The sequence below is a fragment of the Rhinolophus sinicus genome, chromosome 7 (genome assembly GCF_057876585.1).
Source record: "Rhinolophus sinicus isolate RSI-liver-muscle chromosome 7, RSI-T2T, whole genome shotgun sequence".
NCBI lineage: Eukaryota > Metazoa > Chordata > Mammalia > Chiroptera > Rhinolophidae > Rhinolophus > Rhinolophus sinicus.
The window spans coordinates 55,603,511-55,620,498 of NC_142507.1; the positions used below are offsets into that span (position 1 = coordinate 55,603,511).

General features: G+C 60.7%; 2 protein-coding genes across 2 annotated transcripts in view; both read left to right on the forward strand.

Annotated features, from left to right (window-relative positions):
• Window positions 1–185: 185 nt before the first annotated feature.
• Window positions 186–16,899, forward strand: NTRK1 (neurotrophic receptor tyrosine kinase 1). The gene is made up of 17 exons (XM_019711198.3): window positions 186–499; window positions 3,113–3,187; window positions 3,427–3,498; window positions 4,957–5,025; window positions 5,621–5,766; window positions 5,997–6,139; window positions 8,357–8,489; window positions 9,818–10,144; window positions 10,569–10,586; window positions 10,749–10,804; window positions 11,064–11,166; window positions 11,648–11,794; window positions 12,175–12,305; window positions 12,447–12,619; window positions 14,577–14,817; window positions 15,133–15,291; window positions 16,534–16,899. The coding sequence occupies exons 1-17, from the start codon at window positions 288–290 to the stop codon at window positions 16,717–16,719; spliced, it is 2,391 nt and encodes a 796-aa protein (XP_019566757.2). The 5' UTR covers window positions 186–287; the 3' UTR covers window positions 16,720–16,899.
• The window catches only part of PEAR1 (platelet endothelial aggregation receptor 1), a 31,070-nt gene continuing 29,240 nt past the window's right edge, over window positions 15,159–16,988 (forward strand). Inside the window, exon 1 of the mRNA XM_088799691.1 lies at window positions 15,159–15,291. The gene's annotated coding sequence lies outside the window, so the exon portion shown is untranslated. The remainder of the gene's footprint in view (window positions 15,292–16,988) is intronic.

Sequence of the window (16,988 nt, forward strand, 5' to 3'; positions counted from 1 at the left end):
CTGAGGCGTTCCGCGGCCGCGCCTCCGCGTCTCCCGGAGCTGGGGGCATCTTGGGGGAGAAGGCTGGCGCGGGGGCCCCCGAAAGGGGTGGGGGCCGAGTCGGGGGCTTAGGAGGGGTGGGGGAGACGTGGGAGCCAGAGGGGGCGGGGCGGGGCGGGGCCGATGGCTCCGCCCTTTCCTGGCGACTGGGTCATTAACACCGCCCCGCGCACGTGTCGGGGGAGGCCGGGCGCCCGCTGCTGGAGCGCACAGACGGCGGCCCGCGGGGCGAGGCGAGCGTCGCAGCGATGCTGCGAGGCGGTGGGCGCCGGCAGCTTGGCCGGCACGGCCGGCCTACGGGCCCGGGCAGCCTGCTGGCCTGGCTGATGCTGGCATCTGCGGGCGCCGCACCCTGCTCTGATGTCTGCTGCCCCCACGGCCCTTCGGGGCTGCGCTGCACCCGGGCTGGGGCCCTGGAGAGCCTCCGCCACCTGCCGGGCACCGAGAACCTGACGGAACTGTGAGTGTCCGCGGGCGGGGGGTCGCGGGGAACGGCGGGCATAGCCGTGCCCCGAGGGCGCGGACTCGCCCGTGGTCAGGAGGGGCGGGCGCGGCAGTTGGCTGTGCCCCCGCAGTTCCTGCTGGACGTGGGTTAGAGCTCAGTGTGGCTGGAGCACTGGCTTCGGGGAGAGTAAGGGGCGCTCTCCGTGGACAGTTCTGGGAAAGCCCAGCGATGTGGAAGCCGCCTCCTGGAGCTCAGGCAGAGCTAGGAGGGAGGTGGTTAGCTGCGGACAGCTCTTCAGTTTGGTCCTTCCGGCCTCATCCCCTTTCCATGGGGAAACCAGTCCCCACCCCCTCTTCCTTGTCATGACCAGGCAACCCCAACTCTTCCCCCTGCAAATGGGAATTGAACTGGAAAAGCGGGAGGTGGTGAAGAGTCACAGCTTGGAGGCTGAGCTCCCTTCTCCCCATATCCACCACCTCCTGTCTCCTCCACCCCTTGCTTTGGATGTATGAAGTGGGACTCCCCCTTCTCTCTCTTCACCCCCGTCTCCCTTTCCACCCTGTCTCCCTACTTGGGGCGGGATGTCAGGCCCCAGACTGGGAGGAATCTCCAGCATTCTGCAGTAATCGGTTGCAAGCACTTTTTAGCAGCTGGTGAAACCTATGGGAGTGTTCTGTAATAATTGGCCTAGAGGTACTCAAGCATCACATGGTGATGGCTGAAAAATACTTGAGTATTCTGTGTGGCTAATGGGGCCAGCAGGACTTCTAGAAGAGAGGAGGACCTGCTAGAAAACCTTCCTCTGGCCTGGGGCTTACAGGGTGGACAAGGAACCCTGGCCTTCGGCGGTGATGGACGGGCTGGAGGGTATGCGAGGTAGTGCCGTCACTGTCTGGAAGTTACTGGAGTAGCATACGATAATTGGCACTGAGTTACTCGGGTATCTCGTGGCAATTAACGGGAAGGTACTCAATCTCTCTAACGGCCCGAGGGAGACCAGGAGGAGAAGAGAGGGCCTTGTCTTGGTCTGGGCCTAGGTCCCTGCAGAACGGCAGGGAGCATGAGATCCAGGCTGCCCCGTTCTGATCCACTCAGCATCCCCCTGGGCCTTCAAACCAGAGCCCAGGCTTCTGAATAGCCCCACCAGCGCCCTCATCTCCCAGTTCCCTTCCAAGCCGCAAGTGGGTCCAGCGTGGGGGTGGGGGGCGTGTGGACAGGCTGGGCTGGGACTAGGACACACGCAGGGTGGTGAGGAGAGGTCCCTCTGGGTGGGGCGGCAGCCTGACCTGCGCCTCAGCCTGCGCACGCTGAGCCCCCTCCTCCTCCCGCACTCGCGGAGATAACGAGGAGATAATGGACTCGAATAGACAGATTGATTATGAATCCAAACGAATGGGGCAGCTTTGAGCACGCTGCCTGACAGCTTTCTCACCCCTCCCTGGGTCCCTATAGCTCTGGACAGGGACTCACTCTCCCTCCCAGTCACTGGAGGTTATTCCCAGGGGACTGAGGGCCTGGTACCCAGCTGTCTGCTGGGGCCAAGGCTGTGAAGGGGGGTGGAGGAAAGGGTCAGTCAGGCTGGGCCTGGTTCCCACAAGTTAGGGAAAGTAGGAGGGGGGGAGAGTGCTGAGACAGGCAGTGAGTCAGGGGCCTGGCATTGGGCGCCTGTGTGTGGGGTGAGTACTCGGCAAGAAGCTGAGTTCTCAGGAACTCCCTGGCGTGCGGGATCCAGGACCCAGGGCGCCAGCAGCCCCCCACCCTGCAGGGCCTCTCTTCCTTCTTCGTTCCCATATCCCTATCTTGGCTCTCTGGCTCTCAGTCCTTATCTCTCTGTCTCCCTTTCCTTATCTGTTTTGCTCCTTGCCTGTCTCTCTCTCTGCCAGTCTCTTCCTGTCAGTATCTCTTTCTCAGTGCCTGTCTCGCTGTCTGTTGTGCGGCCACCCCGCCCTGTTGAGTCTTCTCATTGCTCTCCACTGTGTAAGCCAGCCAGGCCGTGCCCCTTCACTGCCACTCTCCTCCTTCCTGGGTCCCTCCTGGGCAGGGAGGGGTTCAGAGCATCCCTGGCTGACAGCCTCTATGCCTCTGCTTGCTCTGCTGAGAGGTGGGGGTGGGGGGGGCTACGGATTGCTGCTTGAGTGTGGGGACGGGGAGAGGGTGGGATGTGTGTGTGTGTGTGTGTGTGTGTGTGTGTAGCAACACAGGTGAGACCAGGTAGTGGCCCCGAGTGGGCGTGTTTGGGCACACAGGTTTGCATGACCGTGGCGTCCCGTGTGCTGGGCGGGGCTGTGGCCACAATGTTTCAGCGTGACCCCCTTGAGCATGTGCAGGAGAGGCCTGTGTGAAAGTAGAACGCCAGGCAATGTGTTTGGGAATGTGAGCGTGCACATGTGATCACATGTGTGTGTACATGAGATGCATACGTGTGCCCGTGTGAGGGTGTGAGCATGCAGGTGTGTACACCTGTGTAGGAGGTGTGTCTCTGTGTCTATGTGTGTGCATGCCTGTGCTTGTGTCTGCGTGTAAACAGGTCTGTGCATGAGTGTGCATACATGTGACTGTGAGAGGCAGGTGGGGGAGTCTCGGGGGGGGGGGTTGGCCTCCGCTGACTCCCATCCCCTGTCCCCACAGCTACATCGAGAACGAGACGCAACTCCGGCATCTGAACCTCACTCACCTGAGGGGCCTGGGGGAGCTGAGAAACCTGTGAGGGGCGGGGCTCTGTGGACATGGGGCGCAGTGCGGAGCCTGGAGGGCAGAGGGTCAGGGTGGGCTCAGCGACCCAGGGGCCTGGGAGGGCCGAGGGGCTGGTGGAGGTCACGGCCAGGGCAGCTGAGGAAGCTGTGAGGGCTGGGAAGGGTCCAGGGCTCCGCACTGGGGGCTGGGGGCTGGCGTGGGCAGAGGCCAGGGCCCCGGGTAGCTGACCCTGCTGCTCCCGTCCCCAGCTCCATCGTGAAGAGTGGCCTCCATTTCGTGGCGCCAGATGCATTCCATTTCACCCCTCGGCTCAGTCGCCTGTGAGTGGCCAGGGCTGGGCAGAAGGGGTGGGAGGCCACCCAGACTTGGGCAGCTAATGGGCTGGGCCTCCCCAGGGACCTGTTCTGAGAAAGGCTCCAGCCTGGGCCTTCTTCTCCTCCCCTCTGGGGATGGCACTTCTCTCAGCTCCCATCCCTGCCAGCTTGGTCCTTCTTGCTGTTTCATGTCCATGCTTCATGCTGCAGGAAGACCTCCTAGGTGCCTGCCCTACTTCTTTTCCTAGGGTTCAGATACACATGGACTGGGGAGCGGGGGGAGAGGGCGGCCAGGACCCTGGGGTGTGGCTGGGACGCCATCTCCCACCCCCTCCCAGCCCCTGGGATAGCCTGGGAGCTGGGCTGTCAGACCTGCCACTCACCACCTTCCCCACTTTGGGGAGTCACAGCTCAGGAGAGGGAGGGGACAGATGGCCAGGAGAGACTTGTGAAGGGAGACCCTGGGAGTCCCTGGTGGCCCCTCTCCTGCACAGGGTGGGCAGTGGGTGGAGAGATGGGGAGGGTGGTGGGGCCGGCCATTCCTGTGGTTGTGCTGGGAACTCTAAACTGTCGTGACCAATGATTTAGCAAAGACAACAGCAAAAACTAAGGTGACGTCACATCCTGACTGCATCCTGGGGGCTTCAGTTAAAACTGTGTACCTCACACTACTTAATGACCTGGTAAGAGAGAGTGTCACCGCGTGTTATAGATGAGGAGGCTGGGACTCAGAGAGACAGCTTCTGGCCTGTGGTCACACAGCCGTAAATGGCAGGACAGAAGCACACTGAGCTCTGTCTGGCGCTAACGTGGTCAGCATTTCTGACTGGGGTGTGGTGGCGCCTTTCCCACCCAGCCCCCACACACTGCAGGGCAACTAGGCAAGGAGAGGGGTCGGGGAGGCCCGTCAGAGGCAGAAGGGCCCAGGAGTGGCAGGCTGGTGCAAGACACCAGCTTCCTGTGTGGGGAGCAGCCCCCCCAGCTCATTTCTCCATCTCTACAACCAGGGGGCTTGGGCTGGCCCCTTCCAGCCCACTGGTCTTAGTCGCTGAGGAGGGGAAGGAAGGAGTGGGGAGGAGACCTGAGGACGTGCTCTGAAACCCCTGTCATGGGCTAGGGGGCAAGGGGTGTGGGAGACATGGCCTGCCCCTCCTCTGCCCTGTCAGGGCTCTGTGGGGACAGGAGCGCAGATGGAGCCGGTCCCCCAGCTGGGGCCTCAGCACTTTGCCAGCTGGGGCCAAGGGTGGGGGGGGGCAGCAGCTGTTCCCTGAGACCCCCTCCCTGGGGTCTGGGGAGGGGGTTAAGTGGGGTGAACCCTTGTCCCAGGAAAAGCCTAACCTGTCCCCACCCCCAGCGCCTCCCGCTGGTTCTGGTTGTCAGCTTCCTCCTGGCTCCTCCCCTCCCTCATGCTGGCCCAGAGCAGGTCTGGGGCTCATGTCTGTCTCCCTGTCTCAACTCCCCCAGGAATCTGTCCTCCAATGCTCTGAAGTCCCTCTCCTGGAAAACCGTCCAGGGCTTGTCCTTACAGGAACTGTGAGTGCGGGGGCTTCCAGGGGCAGGAGTGCCTGTGTGTGTGTGTGTGTGTGTGTGTGTGTGCGCGCGCGCGCGCGCACACGTGCGTGTCCATGTGAACCGCACGCAGGGGTGGGGGGGAGGTGGCCTGGGGCCTCCCTGTCCGCCTCTGAGCTCCCATCAAAGCAGGGCCTGCAGGCCACCTTGAGGGGTTACTGCTCTGGGGGCACTGTCCTGGACCACTAATTTTGTGTGAGCTCAGGAGGCTGGGGGCTGCCCACTGCCTGTGCACGTGGGATGGGGGGACAGCCGTGGGCCATGTGCTTGGGGAACACCCAAGGCCTCTGGGTTACTCGGGGAGGCAGTGTCCTTCCTCCTTGTCACCTGGACTGTCCCTGGGGAGCCCGGGGTAAGAGAATGCCATGTGGCCCACAGCCAGCTGACTTGCTGCATTCTCTCTTTTCATAAGGACTTGTTAGGGGTTTGGTGGGAGGACCACCCCTCCATCCCCACTCCTTCCCTCTGCTGTCCAACGGCACCCCTCTTGCTGGGGCGCCTCAGGCCCACACCTGTCCCTTCCCTGACTCTCTGGGTGTCTCTCCCCCCCCCCCCCCAGAGACCTATCGGACAATCCTCTGAACTGTTCCTGTGCCCTGCACTGGCTGTGGCGCTGGGAGGAGGAGGTCCTGGGCGGCATCCGTGAACAGGGGCTGCAGTGTTTCGTGTCGGGGTCCTTGCACCCCCTGTCCAACACCAGCTGTGGTAGGTGCTGGAGGTGGCATAAGGGGCTGTGTGCTTGGGGACAGGGCACAGAGCAGGGCTGGGGCCAGCATGGAAGGAGGCCTGGACACTGGGCATTGGCAAGAGCTGGGCAAACTGAAGGTTGGGGGCATTGGGGTCACTGAGGAAATGGGGGGCGGCAGCACTGCCCTGAGGTGGGGTTTTGAAGCCACTCCCTGCTCTAACCCACCTGGGGCACGCTGGGCCACCAGTCGTGCCCATGCTGAAGATCTGGATGCCCAACGCCACCGTGGACGTGGGGGACGACATGCTGCTGCAGTGCCAGGTGGAGGGGCGGGACCTGGACGGGGCCGGCTGGATCTTCACGGAGCTGGAGGAGTCAGCCCGAGAGACGGTGAGAAGCCCTGCCCTGGCCCCGCCCCTCCCCCCGCTCCCAGGAGACTCCTGCGCAGGGCACGGGGGACAAAGGGAAAGAGACACGAATAAAGGAGCACACAGAGGGCGAGGGATGGACAGAGCCGGTATAGACCCTCAGGGCTCAGGCTCAGCCATGGGGCTGCCCCAGGCACTGGCCTCGGGAGGGCACTGGCCCAGCCTGGAGGCCATCTCTGAACCTGGTGCTGGTGGCAAGGCAGATGCTCACAGAGCCCTCCCATGTGGGGCGGAGGGGACCCCACAGACCCTCCCTCCCACCCGCCCCCTTTCTAGATAAGGAAGCTGAAGGCCGTGGGGAGGGCACTGTCCGTGGTCCTGCACCCAGGCACGTTCTTGGGGTCTTCTGGCTTGTTCTGGAGGTTCTGGAAGCAGCACCTTCTTGGGTGTGTGATGAGCGTGTTAGCCAGGGAGGCACAGGTCTGCTTCCAGCGGCTGACTGATCAATTCTTAGAGTGACTTTTGGAAAAACCCTGGAATCCGCCTGCACTTTGGTTTTCTTATCTGTGCGCTGAGGAGGTGGATGTGACGGACTTGCTGTCCTGCCTGCCCCTGGCCACTCTCGGCCTCTGTCGCTGTCATTCACATGTGTCATCGGGCACCTTTCCAGGCTTGCCTGTGTCCTCAGGTGGGCAGCGGGCCGTGACCACAGGCTCAGGAGGCCTTGCTGACAAGGTCAGAAGGGGCCAACAGTAGGCTCTGCCCGCCCAAACGGCTGTCCCCATGTGGATAGACACACGCGGTGCAGCCCCTGGGAGGAGCCCGGCCAGTGGGACCCAGGGTGTGGGGTTCAGTTGGGAGGCCCTCACTCCAAAATTGCAGGAGGCCCCTGGGACAATATCGCGGGAAGAACCACTGGAGTCCTGAGCAGGGGGGTCCAGACATGCTGAAGGCCACTTAGCCATTGAGTGATTCCTCCTCCCCAAGATCAAAGCCACCGAGAGTGGGCAGTGGGAAGGGGGCAAGGCCAAGGCCGAGGTGGGCCTGACCGTCAGTGGGAAGACCTTTGACCAGCTATCTCTTTCGGAAAATTACAGGATTTTGCTTTCCTCTTGGGAGATCTACGTGTTTGCTACCACCTGTGTTTTCTAAAAACTTCCTATAGAACAGTCACACCCTCCTGGAACTAAATATAAAATAATATCGATTGTCAACTATAATGGAAGAAAGAAAGTCACATTCTAACTGGGTTAAATCGAGGGGAGGGGACGCTGGTTACGCTCAGGAGAGTGAAGGGTAGCAGAGCAGCCGGAGGGGAGAGGGCATACCCCCCCCCCACGGGAGCTGGAGGACACGGGGCAGCCAAGGGAAGCTTAGGGCAGGGCTTCTCCTCCTGGGGCTGCAGCCCAGAGCTTACAGGAGAGGCTGGACAGCGCTTCGAGCAGCTTTGAACTCACATTCCAGTGGAGGCCCAGAGAAACCTCTCCTCCTCGGGCTTTAGTCACGGGATTCACACTTGCGAAATTTCCAGATAAGTGGCATTTGTTGAAATTTCCAGATAAGTGGCACTACTTCATTTATTTTCATCATTTTATGAAAAGTGCTTTCTAAAATGTCCAAAGAGTTTTTGTCTACTTCTTCTGCTTACAAAACACGGAAACCACAGTTCAGCAAGATTAAGGTTTGTCTTCAGGCCATATAACTTCCACATGTCATGGTTTCTTAGGAAGAGAATGTGAAACGGATTTGATCTTTCCACGATGATTCAGAATGCTGTCACTTTGCCTCTCTCACTTCACTGTCTGTCCTGGTGGCCAGAGGAGGCCATGTTGCTACTGTATCATCTTGTTTCGGACGGACCTGCCCTGGCCTGACACTAAATGTGTGTAGACCGGGAGTGAGGAGGTGGGGAGGTCCCAGCTGGCCCCCAAGTCAGTGGGATCCACGAGATCTACTTTGCTGCTCAGATGGGTGGCTTCGGTTTGGGGTCCCTTGTGCCTGCCTTGAGGTTACTGGTTGTTCTCCATTTTTCAGATCACTAAATAAATGCTCCAGGAGAGAGTCTATGAACAGGCTATAAAGGAGGGGAGCCACTGTCCCCCATCCCGCTCTCCTTCCCCGCCCCACGAGCCCGCCTCTCTTTTCCATCTGGGGCCAGAGGGGCGCCCAAAGACATCAGCTAGCCCCCAGCCAGAGCCAGCTGACGCCCTCCCTGGTTTGCCCCTCTCCCCTGGTGCAGCGATCTGAGGATCTGTCATCTGTGACGCTGACCCTGGCCAATGTCACCAGTGACTTCAATAGAAAGAACGTGACCTGCTGGGCGGAGAACAACGTAGGCCGGGCTGAAGTCTCTGTCCAGGTCAACGTTTCCTGTGAGTCCCCGTGACTGCCCTCCTCCCATCCCCACCCGCTGCCGCTCTTCCCTGAAAAGAGGATGTGAGGCTGGGGCCTGGAGGAAAGGGGTGGGCTGTGTGGCTCCACAGCTGTTCTCTGCCAGCTGTTTCCAGATTCCCATGAAAACCTGATCCTCTGGGGGAAATCCTGGGGGCTCGTCAAGGCCAGTGGGATGGGAAGGATTTCTTTTTGGCCCCGTGCCCAAATCTTGCTACCTGAGGCCGTCAGCACCAGCCGCCGACCTCCCCTGTCCTCCATGGGGGTCCCTTTGTAAAACCTTCTGTAAGACCTTAACCCTCAGACTCAGTTTCGAAGAAGCCATTCCCCTCCCCACTTCCCCTCTAGGCACACAGCCTAATTCCTCCAGGTCTGCCAGCAAATGATGCTAAATCTTCCACGTTATGTAATTTTTCTTCCTTTAATGTGGACAATAACATACGGAGCGACGTGCACAAAACATACACACTTTAAACCATTCTGCTCCCCGCCCTCCCTGCCCTTCCTCTCCCCCTTCAGAGCCCCGCCTTTCTCCAGCCCATCCTGACTTTTGTGACTATTTCCTCGCTTTCAAAAATAATTTCATGCCCCTGGGCTCGTCTATCCACCTGGCGTGCTTTCGCTGGTGTTGCATGCTACAGGTGGACTCACACACCTTGTGTGTTATTATTCTGTGTCTAAGTTTTTTTCACTCATATTTTATTTGGAAGATTCGCCCATGTTAACAGGAGTCGCTTTACTTCATTCAGTTCACTGCTGAATAGTATTCCTGCGCGTGAGCTGGCGGGATTCCAGAATAACCGTACACACATGTGTGTATATGTATATTCTTTTTCTGAAAGGGGCTTTGCCTGTTTCAGGTTGGGTCTATTGCAAAACCATGTCTTCTTTCAAAAAGCTTTTAAACTCTTTTTTTTCTTTTTTCTTTTTGCTTGTTTGATGTTTAGGCCCTCTCTCATCTTCGTAAGCTTGATAACACTTCATTTTTCCAGATCTCTTTTCCACAAGACCATGTTTCATTTCCAGAAGCTGGCGACCCACTTGTCCAGGGCTGTTCCTCACCTCAGGCCCATCGCTTTTCTTTGAGCCTCTGAATGTCATACACCTGCTGCCCAATTTAGTTAAGATCTACTGCCAACTTTCTTTAGAAACCTCTCTGCTCGTGACTTTCTTAGGGCCTGCTGACCTTGTTCCCGTAGCCCTCCCCCAGATTCTGCCCCTGACCCCCCACCCCTGCAGCCCCTGGACATGTCAGGTCTGGCAGTCTGGCCCGTCCCTGCCCTCTCAGCGCCCTCTCTCTGGCCCACAGTCCCCGCCACAGTGCACCTGCACAACCCGGTGGAGATGCACCACTGGTGTATCCCCTTCTCGGTGGACGGCCAGCCGGCGCCCTCTCTGCGCTGGCTCTTCAACGGTTCCGTGCTCAATGAGACCAGCTTCATCTTCACCGAGTTCCTGGAGCCTGCAGCCAATGAGACCATGCGGCACGGGTGCCTGCGCCTCAACCAACCCACCCACGTCAACAATGGCAACTACACGCTGCTGGCCGCCAACCCCTCGGGCCAGGCCGCCGCCTCGGTCATGGCTGCCTTCATGGACAACCCATTCGAGTTCAACCCCGAGGATCCCATCCCTGGTGCGAGGGCCGCGCTGAACCCTGCCCCACTCCCTGGGCTCCACCTGGGTACACATCCTGGGCTCCAGGAAGGCCTGGCCCCCATCCTGTGCTAATCCTGACCCCGGAAGTGAGCGTGCCCAGTCCCACACAGAAGGAGCCTGGAGTCGGGGTTCAGCCCTGCACTGGCCTCCTGGCCCTGCCTCTCCCACGCCCCAGGAGTCCTGAAGCCCATCTGTCCCATCACTTGGCTGGCTGCAGACAGCCCCATTCCAGGGCACCCACAGCCCAGCTGGAAAATGACCACGTGCATCCTCTTGCTGGAGGTCCAGCACCCACGCCCCTTCCCACCCCCAGTCCATGAAGGGATGAGTCCCAAGGGGGGCAGGAGACGCACCGCCCTCCCCCCCCACCTGACTGCTTTCTCTCCTCCCTCCTGCTGCAGTCTCCTTTTCACCAGTGGGTGAGTAGCCCGGGCTGGAGGCACGTTCTGTCTGGTCACTGGAGCCACGGCTAGGGCAGGGGGTGACCTGAGTTCCGAGGGGTCAGCTGGGGCCAGGGTGGGGAGCTGCTGAGGAGACATGGCATGTGCCAAGGCCCACCTCCTGCCCGGTGTACCCAACAGACACTAACAGCACGTCTGGAGACCCGGTGGAGAAGAAGGATGAAACACCTTTTGGGGTGAGCACGGGAAGGGGAGGCTTGCCCAGGACTTGGCAACAGGCGGCCGGGCTGGAGGCTCTTCTGCATGTCACTTCTGGTCAGAGCGTGGGACCACAATGGTCTGGCCTGAGCGGGGCCAGCCACCCGCATGCTCAGCCACAGCGCGGGGCCCAGGGGAGGAGGAGGCCTGGCGCTGGGCTCCCGTGCAGGATGGACAGACAGTCTGCTGTGGGAGCTCGGGGAGCCGGGCGCCGGGACTAACCGCCCCCGCCCGCAGGTCTCAGTGGCCGTGGGCCTGGCTGTCTTTGCCTGCCTCTTCCTTTCTACACTGTTTCTCGTGCTCAGCAAATGTGGACGGAGGAACAAGTTTGGGATCAACCGTGAGTGGAGGGGCTTCAGGGGGCTGCCTGCCAGGCTGTCACTGGCTTGGTTTCCCACTGGCTCTTCCTGACTCTGCCTTGGGTGGGGGGGCTGTGCACACATGGAATTTAGTGAGTGTGTTTGGGGCATACAAGGGCCTGGCAGGGGCTGCCCTGTGAGTGTGTCGGGCTGGTGCTGGGGTAGTTTCAGCGGCAGCTCATGCTAATTGGTGGCTGGACTGCAGTCAAACACTAAGTGGGTCTGAGCTCTGGGGGGGCAGTGGGGGAGTTCTTTGGTGGCCCACGGGGCCTGGGCTTGGACAGGAGCCAGGCAGAGAGGCTGGAGCACCTCCCCTTCCCCGGCCGGCTGTCTCGCTCCCTAGCTCCTCTGCTCCTTCCCCTACAAATTACAAGGTGGGGTCCCTGGCATCCTGCAACCTGGCAGGGGCCAGGGTGTGTGCCTGTGCTGTGACCCCTCTATGTGGCTGTGTCTCGCCCCCAGGCCCCGCTGTGCTGGCTCCAGAGGATGGACTGGCCATGTCACTGCATTTCATGACATTGGGTGGCAGCTCCTTGTCCCCCATCGAGGGCAAAGGCTCCGGGCTCCAAGGCCACATTATCGAGAACCCACAATATTTCAGTGATGCCTGTGAGGGGTTATGCTGGGTCTAGGGTGGGGGCAAGACTACGTGTGCATGCACGTGTGTGTGAGCGTGTGTCTGTGTGTGTCTGTATGTGAGCGTGTGTGTATGTGTGTGTGCACGTGCGTGCGTGTGTAGAAGCCTGTGCCATCACCTTTGCCCACCCCAGGCCTGAACAAGCCTCACCCCGCCTGCCCCACCCCCACCTCCACCCCCACCCCTGTGCACCCCTCGCGTGGGGCTTGGTGAAGAAGTGAAGGCTCGGTTTCAGCCCCCATCCGGCCCCTTGGATGGGGCTCTCGTGCGGTGCACAGCCCTGTCCCGGCCCTTCACCATCCTTCCCAAGCCTGGGGCCCCTGCCTGACCCTGACCCTGAGAGGCCCCCCAGGTGTTCGCCACATCAAGCGCCGGGACATCGTGCTCAAGTGGGAGCTGGGCGAGGGCGCCTTCGGGAAGGTCTTCCTTGCCGAGTGCCACCACCTGCTGCCTGAGCAGGACAAGATGCTGGTGGCTGTCAAGGTAAGACCTTGGCCGTTGTCCCAGGACAGGTGCTCAGGCTGGGGATGGGCTCAGGACTCAGACGCTGGGAGGCAAGGGCTGCCCCCCACCAGGCGCGGAAGGAGGGGTCTGAGGGTTCAGTCCCCGCCCCGGCCCCCTCAGGCGCTGAAGGAGGCCTCTGAGAGCGCGCGGCAGGACTTCCAGCGCGAGGCGGAGCTGCTCACCCTGCTTCAGCACCAGCACGTCGTGCGTTTCTTTGGCGTCTGCACCGAGGGCCGCCCGCTGCTCATGGTGTTCGAGTACATGCGGCACGGGGACCTCAACCGCTTCCTCCGGTACGAACGGCTCTGAGCCCTGCAGTCACGTCCCTGCAGGTCTGCTGAACAGAGGGGGGCGCCCCGGGAAGGAGCAGGGAGGCACGTGTTCTCAAGGAGGCGGGCGTGGGAACGTGGGGACAGCCGCGCAAAGGCCAGGGTGGCGGAAGTCAGGAGCTAAGACCTCAGGATGGGTGGGCTTGGCAGAGAGGGCGTGCCTGTGCGTGGGCACAGCGACCCCGCCTGCAGGACAACCGCTTATCCGGGACTTTCTGTGTGGCAGCCACTGTTAACTTGTCTGTGCAATTACATAAATATGCATGTGTGTGTTAGTGTCCAAGCATACATGGCAATTTATACCTGAAGAAAGTTACCAAAAATTCATTTCTTTGGCTCTGACACGTTTACTAATTTGTGCAGATCCTTTAAATAACTTCAAGAAATGTGCCCCTTTCACAATGAGGCTTAGAGAGGTTAAGCGACGTGCCCAAGCACATAGGTAGGAATGGCCCCGGGGGACAGGACCCCAGGCGGAACCCTGCTTTCAGCCCCTGAACGTGATGGTCACATGTTCTGATGAGATGGGCCCCTGTGAGGATGGGGCAGTGGGCCCCAGAGAGAGGCCAGGGTTTGCAAGCAGCTATGGCTTCTTAGCTGAGCCTTCTTTGCCAAGTAGCTTTCCTCTTTGGCCTCAGTTTCCCCACCCAAGAGAGCTGTGGTTCTAGATGAAAAGGCACAGTGTGATTGTCAGCAGATGGTCGTGCTTTGGTCCCCAAACACTCCTTGGGAGTGATGGGTCATTCATGCAGTCAGGCGGCAGAAGGCAGCTGGGAGAGAGCTGGAGTCCTAGCTTCCCTGGGGTGGGAGGGGCCCCTGGAAGGTGTGGGGAGGAGGGGAGCATGGAGGTGGGTTAGTTCAGGGGAACCAGTCAGGAGGAGCCAGAGGAACCCTGCTCACCAGGCACAGGCTGGCCTCAGTGCTGGGTTCCAGGGATGCAGGCCACCATCGGGGGCCCAGGCAGTGGGAGAAGCTGCTCGAAAAAGCTGGATAGAGCATGGGGGAACCAAAGGAGGGCATCATGAAAGCTCCTGGACAAGTCTGGAAGACTTCCCCTAGGAGGGCCATCTGTTCCTTCTTGCCTCTGGTCCCTTGTACTTACAGTTTCCTCTGCCTGGCACACTGGGCCTCCCTCCCAGCCACTTCATCCACCCCTGTCCCTGACCCCTTCCCACCGCTATTCCTCAGGGCTGGAGTCTAGGTGTAGATGGCTCTTCCTCCAGGAAGCCTTCCCTGACTTCTTCCATCCCTACCCTGAGTGCAGGGCAGGTGTCTCTTCACACTGCATCCTACTCTCCACTGTACTCTGGTGCTTGGCACACTGGAGATGTTTAACAAATGTCTGGCATGAATGAAAAAGTAAATGAATGAGGAGAAAGCTCGCCAGTAGGAAAGGGCAGCAGGGCAAAGCCAGCCGCACAGGCAAAGGTTTTAAGGAATACTGGGCAATGGGATGAGTGACTAGGGACTGCTCTGGAGTGGTGGTTGTTGGGGGAGGGCACCCTGGAACCCTTTGGAAGGAAGGACGACCCCACAGCAAAGGTGAGAGAGACAGGAATCCAGGAGGGCTCCCAGGTTTCAGGCTCAGAGCTGGGTGGGGGAGGTCCGTTCCCTCAAGCAGGGGCAGGCTGGGGGCAGGAGGTGTGCATGGGCAAGAGATGTGGGGGCCAGTGGGCAGCTGGATGCTGGGGGTGGAGTTCATGAGAGGAAGGCATGGATGTGGGAGGTGTGGGCCCTGGGGGGAGCGTTGGAGCTGGGCACCCCTGCCAGCCCGGCTCGCCACCCCTCCAGACAGCAGCCTCTCTTGTGCCTTCCTTCCTCCACTTCCGGACTCTTGAGTCCCCTCCCCCGTTCCACCCCAGCCCCCAGGCTCCTGGGGACTGTCACCTCCCAGCCCACCCCTTCTCCCTCTCTTTCGCAGGTCCCACGGGCCGGATGCCAAGCTCCTGGCTGGCGGGGAGGACGTGGCTCCAGGCCCCCTGGGGCTGGGGCAGCTGCTGGCCGTGGCTAGCCAGGTCGCTGCGGGGATGGTGTACCTGGCGGGACTGCACTTCGTGCACCGGGACCTGGCCACGCGCAACTGCCTGGTGGGGCAGGGCCTGGTGGTTAAGATCGGCGATTTCGGCATGAGCAGGGATATCTACAGCACCGACTACTACCGCGTAAGGGTCTTGGGTCCCGAGCCCCGCTCCGCCCCACCCGGAGGCCGAGTCCCCGCCTAGAGCCCGCCCGTGCCAGGCATGCCCCCTTATTCCTCCGGCGCCGTGGGGCCCGAGACCCTCAGGCTGAAACCTGGCCCCTGGCTCCTGGGCCCCCAGTGGAGGAGAGGCTGGCTCCGCCACCCCGGACGACCTGGCGCCGTCAGTTTTCCCTCTCAGCCCGTGTTCTTAAGGACGGCGCTGGGGGCGGGTCTGTGCCGGAGCGCCTGCGCAGGGGCGCCCCTGGCGGTGACGCTCCCGCGCGCCCGCCCGCCGCAGGTGGGAGGCCGCACCATGCTGCCCATCCGCTGGATGCCACCCGAGAGCATCCTCTACCGCAAGTTCACGACCGAGAGCGACGTGTGGAGTTTCGGCGTGCTGCTCTGGGAGATCTTCACCTACGGCAAGCAGCCCTGGTACCAGCTCTCCAACACCGAGGTCAGCCCGCCCGTGGTCTCCCGGCCCGCCACCCTTCCTGCCCCTTGGGGGCTCTTCTAGGAGAACTCCATCCCCTCTGCCCTACATCCCACTGCCCGCGGGCACCGTCCTGCAGACACTGTTCGTTCTTGCATTCTTCCGCTCTGCTGTTCTTGCCTCCACTTACCCCTAAGCCCAGGCTCACCTGGATCCTGGAGGAACCTCAAAGCCCTTTATCAATGGAGCCCAGACCCCGTCCCTGGCTGCATTTTGTAGACCTAACAGGATTATCAGGGTGGAAGGGAGAGGCACGGGAAGAGGAGCACAGCACGAGGGCCTGACGCTGCAGCAGGAAAGCTGGACGTTAGACTGTAGGAGGGACCGGCTTGCCCCCTCTCCCAGCTGGACGTAGCCAGCGCAGGCCCCAGGTGTTCTGTTTTCCAGGGCAGCTCCTCCCACCCCCTCCTTGGCTCGCAGCTGTCAGTTTCCATTTCTTCTCCTAATGCAGTCTGCTCCCTGGAGGCTGGTGGGGTGGGGGAGAGGGTTATAGATTTTAATTTTCTCAAGCACTGAGAGGAGGAATGGAATTACTGCTGTCTATAACCCAGTCCTGTAATGGGGAGGGAGGGAAGAGCTCCAGGCCCCTGCATCCAGCTCCCTGCCACCATCTCTCCTTCTTCAGATCCCTTAGCAGCTCTAGCGGGCCTTGCTGCAGTCTCACTCTGATCTTTCCTGCTGCAGTTTCTTTTTGGAGGAGCTAGGTCGCCACAGAGCGGTGCCTACAAGAGAGAAAAGGAGGTGGGGTTGCCTTCCACCTTCAAATGCAAGGCAGCCATTTTCGAGTCCCTGAGCTGCAGTCTTGCTCTTTTTGCCTTTTGGAGCTGAGGTGCAGGACCCTCCCTTTCCTCCATTCAGCCCTGGACAGGAGGCTGATGGATTTGGCAAAGGCCTTGGCCCCTCGCCTTCCTCAGCCCACCTGGCAGGTGTTTTGAGAGTCTGAATCTAGTCCTTCGGGAAGTGGTCCTACCCCCAGCCCAACCTTCCCGGGTCTGTTTAGCCTTAATCCGTCCCACTGCTCAGTGTCAGAGCGGAAAGGAATCTTGGGGTTTGCTGCATCCTTTCAGATTCTTAGTGCCAGGAGGCCCAGGCTTATTCTGGGACCTGCATTGGGAGCCTCAGTGAGGCAGGGGCGGTGCTGGGGCTGGCTTCCTCTCCTGCACCCAGCCCAGTGTGCCCTCTTCTCTCTCCTTCCGGTGGCCCCAGGCAATTGAGTGCATCACGCAGGGACGGGAGCTGGAGCGGCCCCGTGCCTGCCCACCGGAGGTCTATGCCATCATGCGGGGCTGCTGGCAGCGGGAGCCGCAGCAGCGCCACAGCATCAAGGATGTGCATGCACGGCTGCAGGCCCTGGCCCGGGCGCCCCCCGTCTACCTGGACGTCCTGGGCTAGGCGCTGGCCCAGCGCTGGGGCGGCTGCCTCAGCACCCCGCAGCTCCCAGCAGCCCCAGCATGACCTCAGAGCCTCTAACTCCCCCTCAGCATGCGGGAGGGGCCAGGTGAGGTCTGGGAGGGAGGGTGCCCTCTTCTCTAGGCTGGGCTCCGTCACAGCAATTATATTTATTATCCCTTGGCTGTGTCTCTTGCCAATTCTTGGGATGACATCGTTCCGGGAGGGGGGTACTGGAACTCCCGGAGGGGACAACTCTGGGATCCAGCCCT

Excerpts from the sequence above, each read along its gene's own strand:
- NTRK1 (XM_019711198.3), top strand. The coding sequence starts at position 288 with ATGCTGCGAGGCGGTGGGCGCCGGCAGCTTGGCCGGCACGGCCGGCCT. Across the intron at positions 3,188-3,426 it reads CTGGGGGAGCTGAGAAACCT|CTCCATCGTGAAGAGTGGCC; the intron begins GTGAGGGGCGGG and ends TCCCGTCCCCAG. Across the intron at positions 8,490-9,817 it reads TGTCCAGGTCAACGTTTCCT|TCCCCGCCACAGTGCACCTG; the intron begins GTGAGTCCCCGT and ends TCTGGCCCACAG.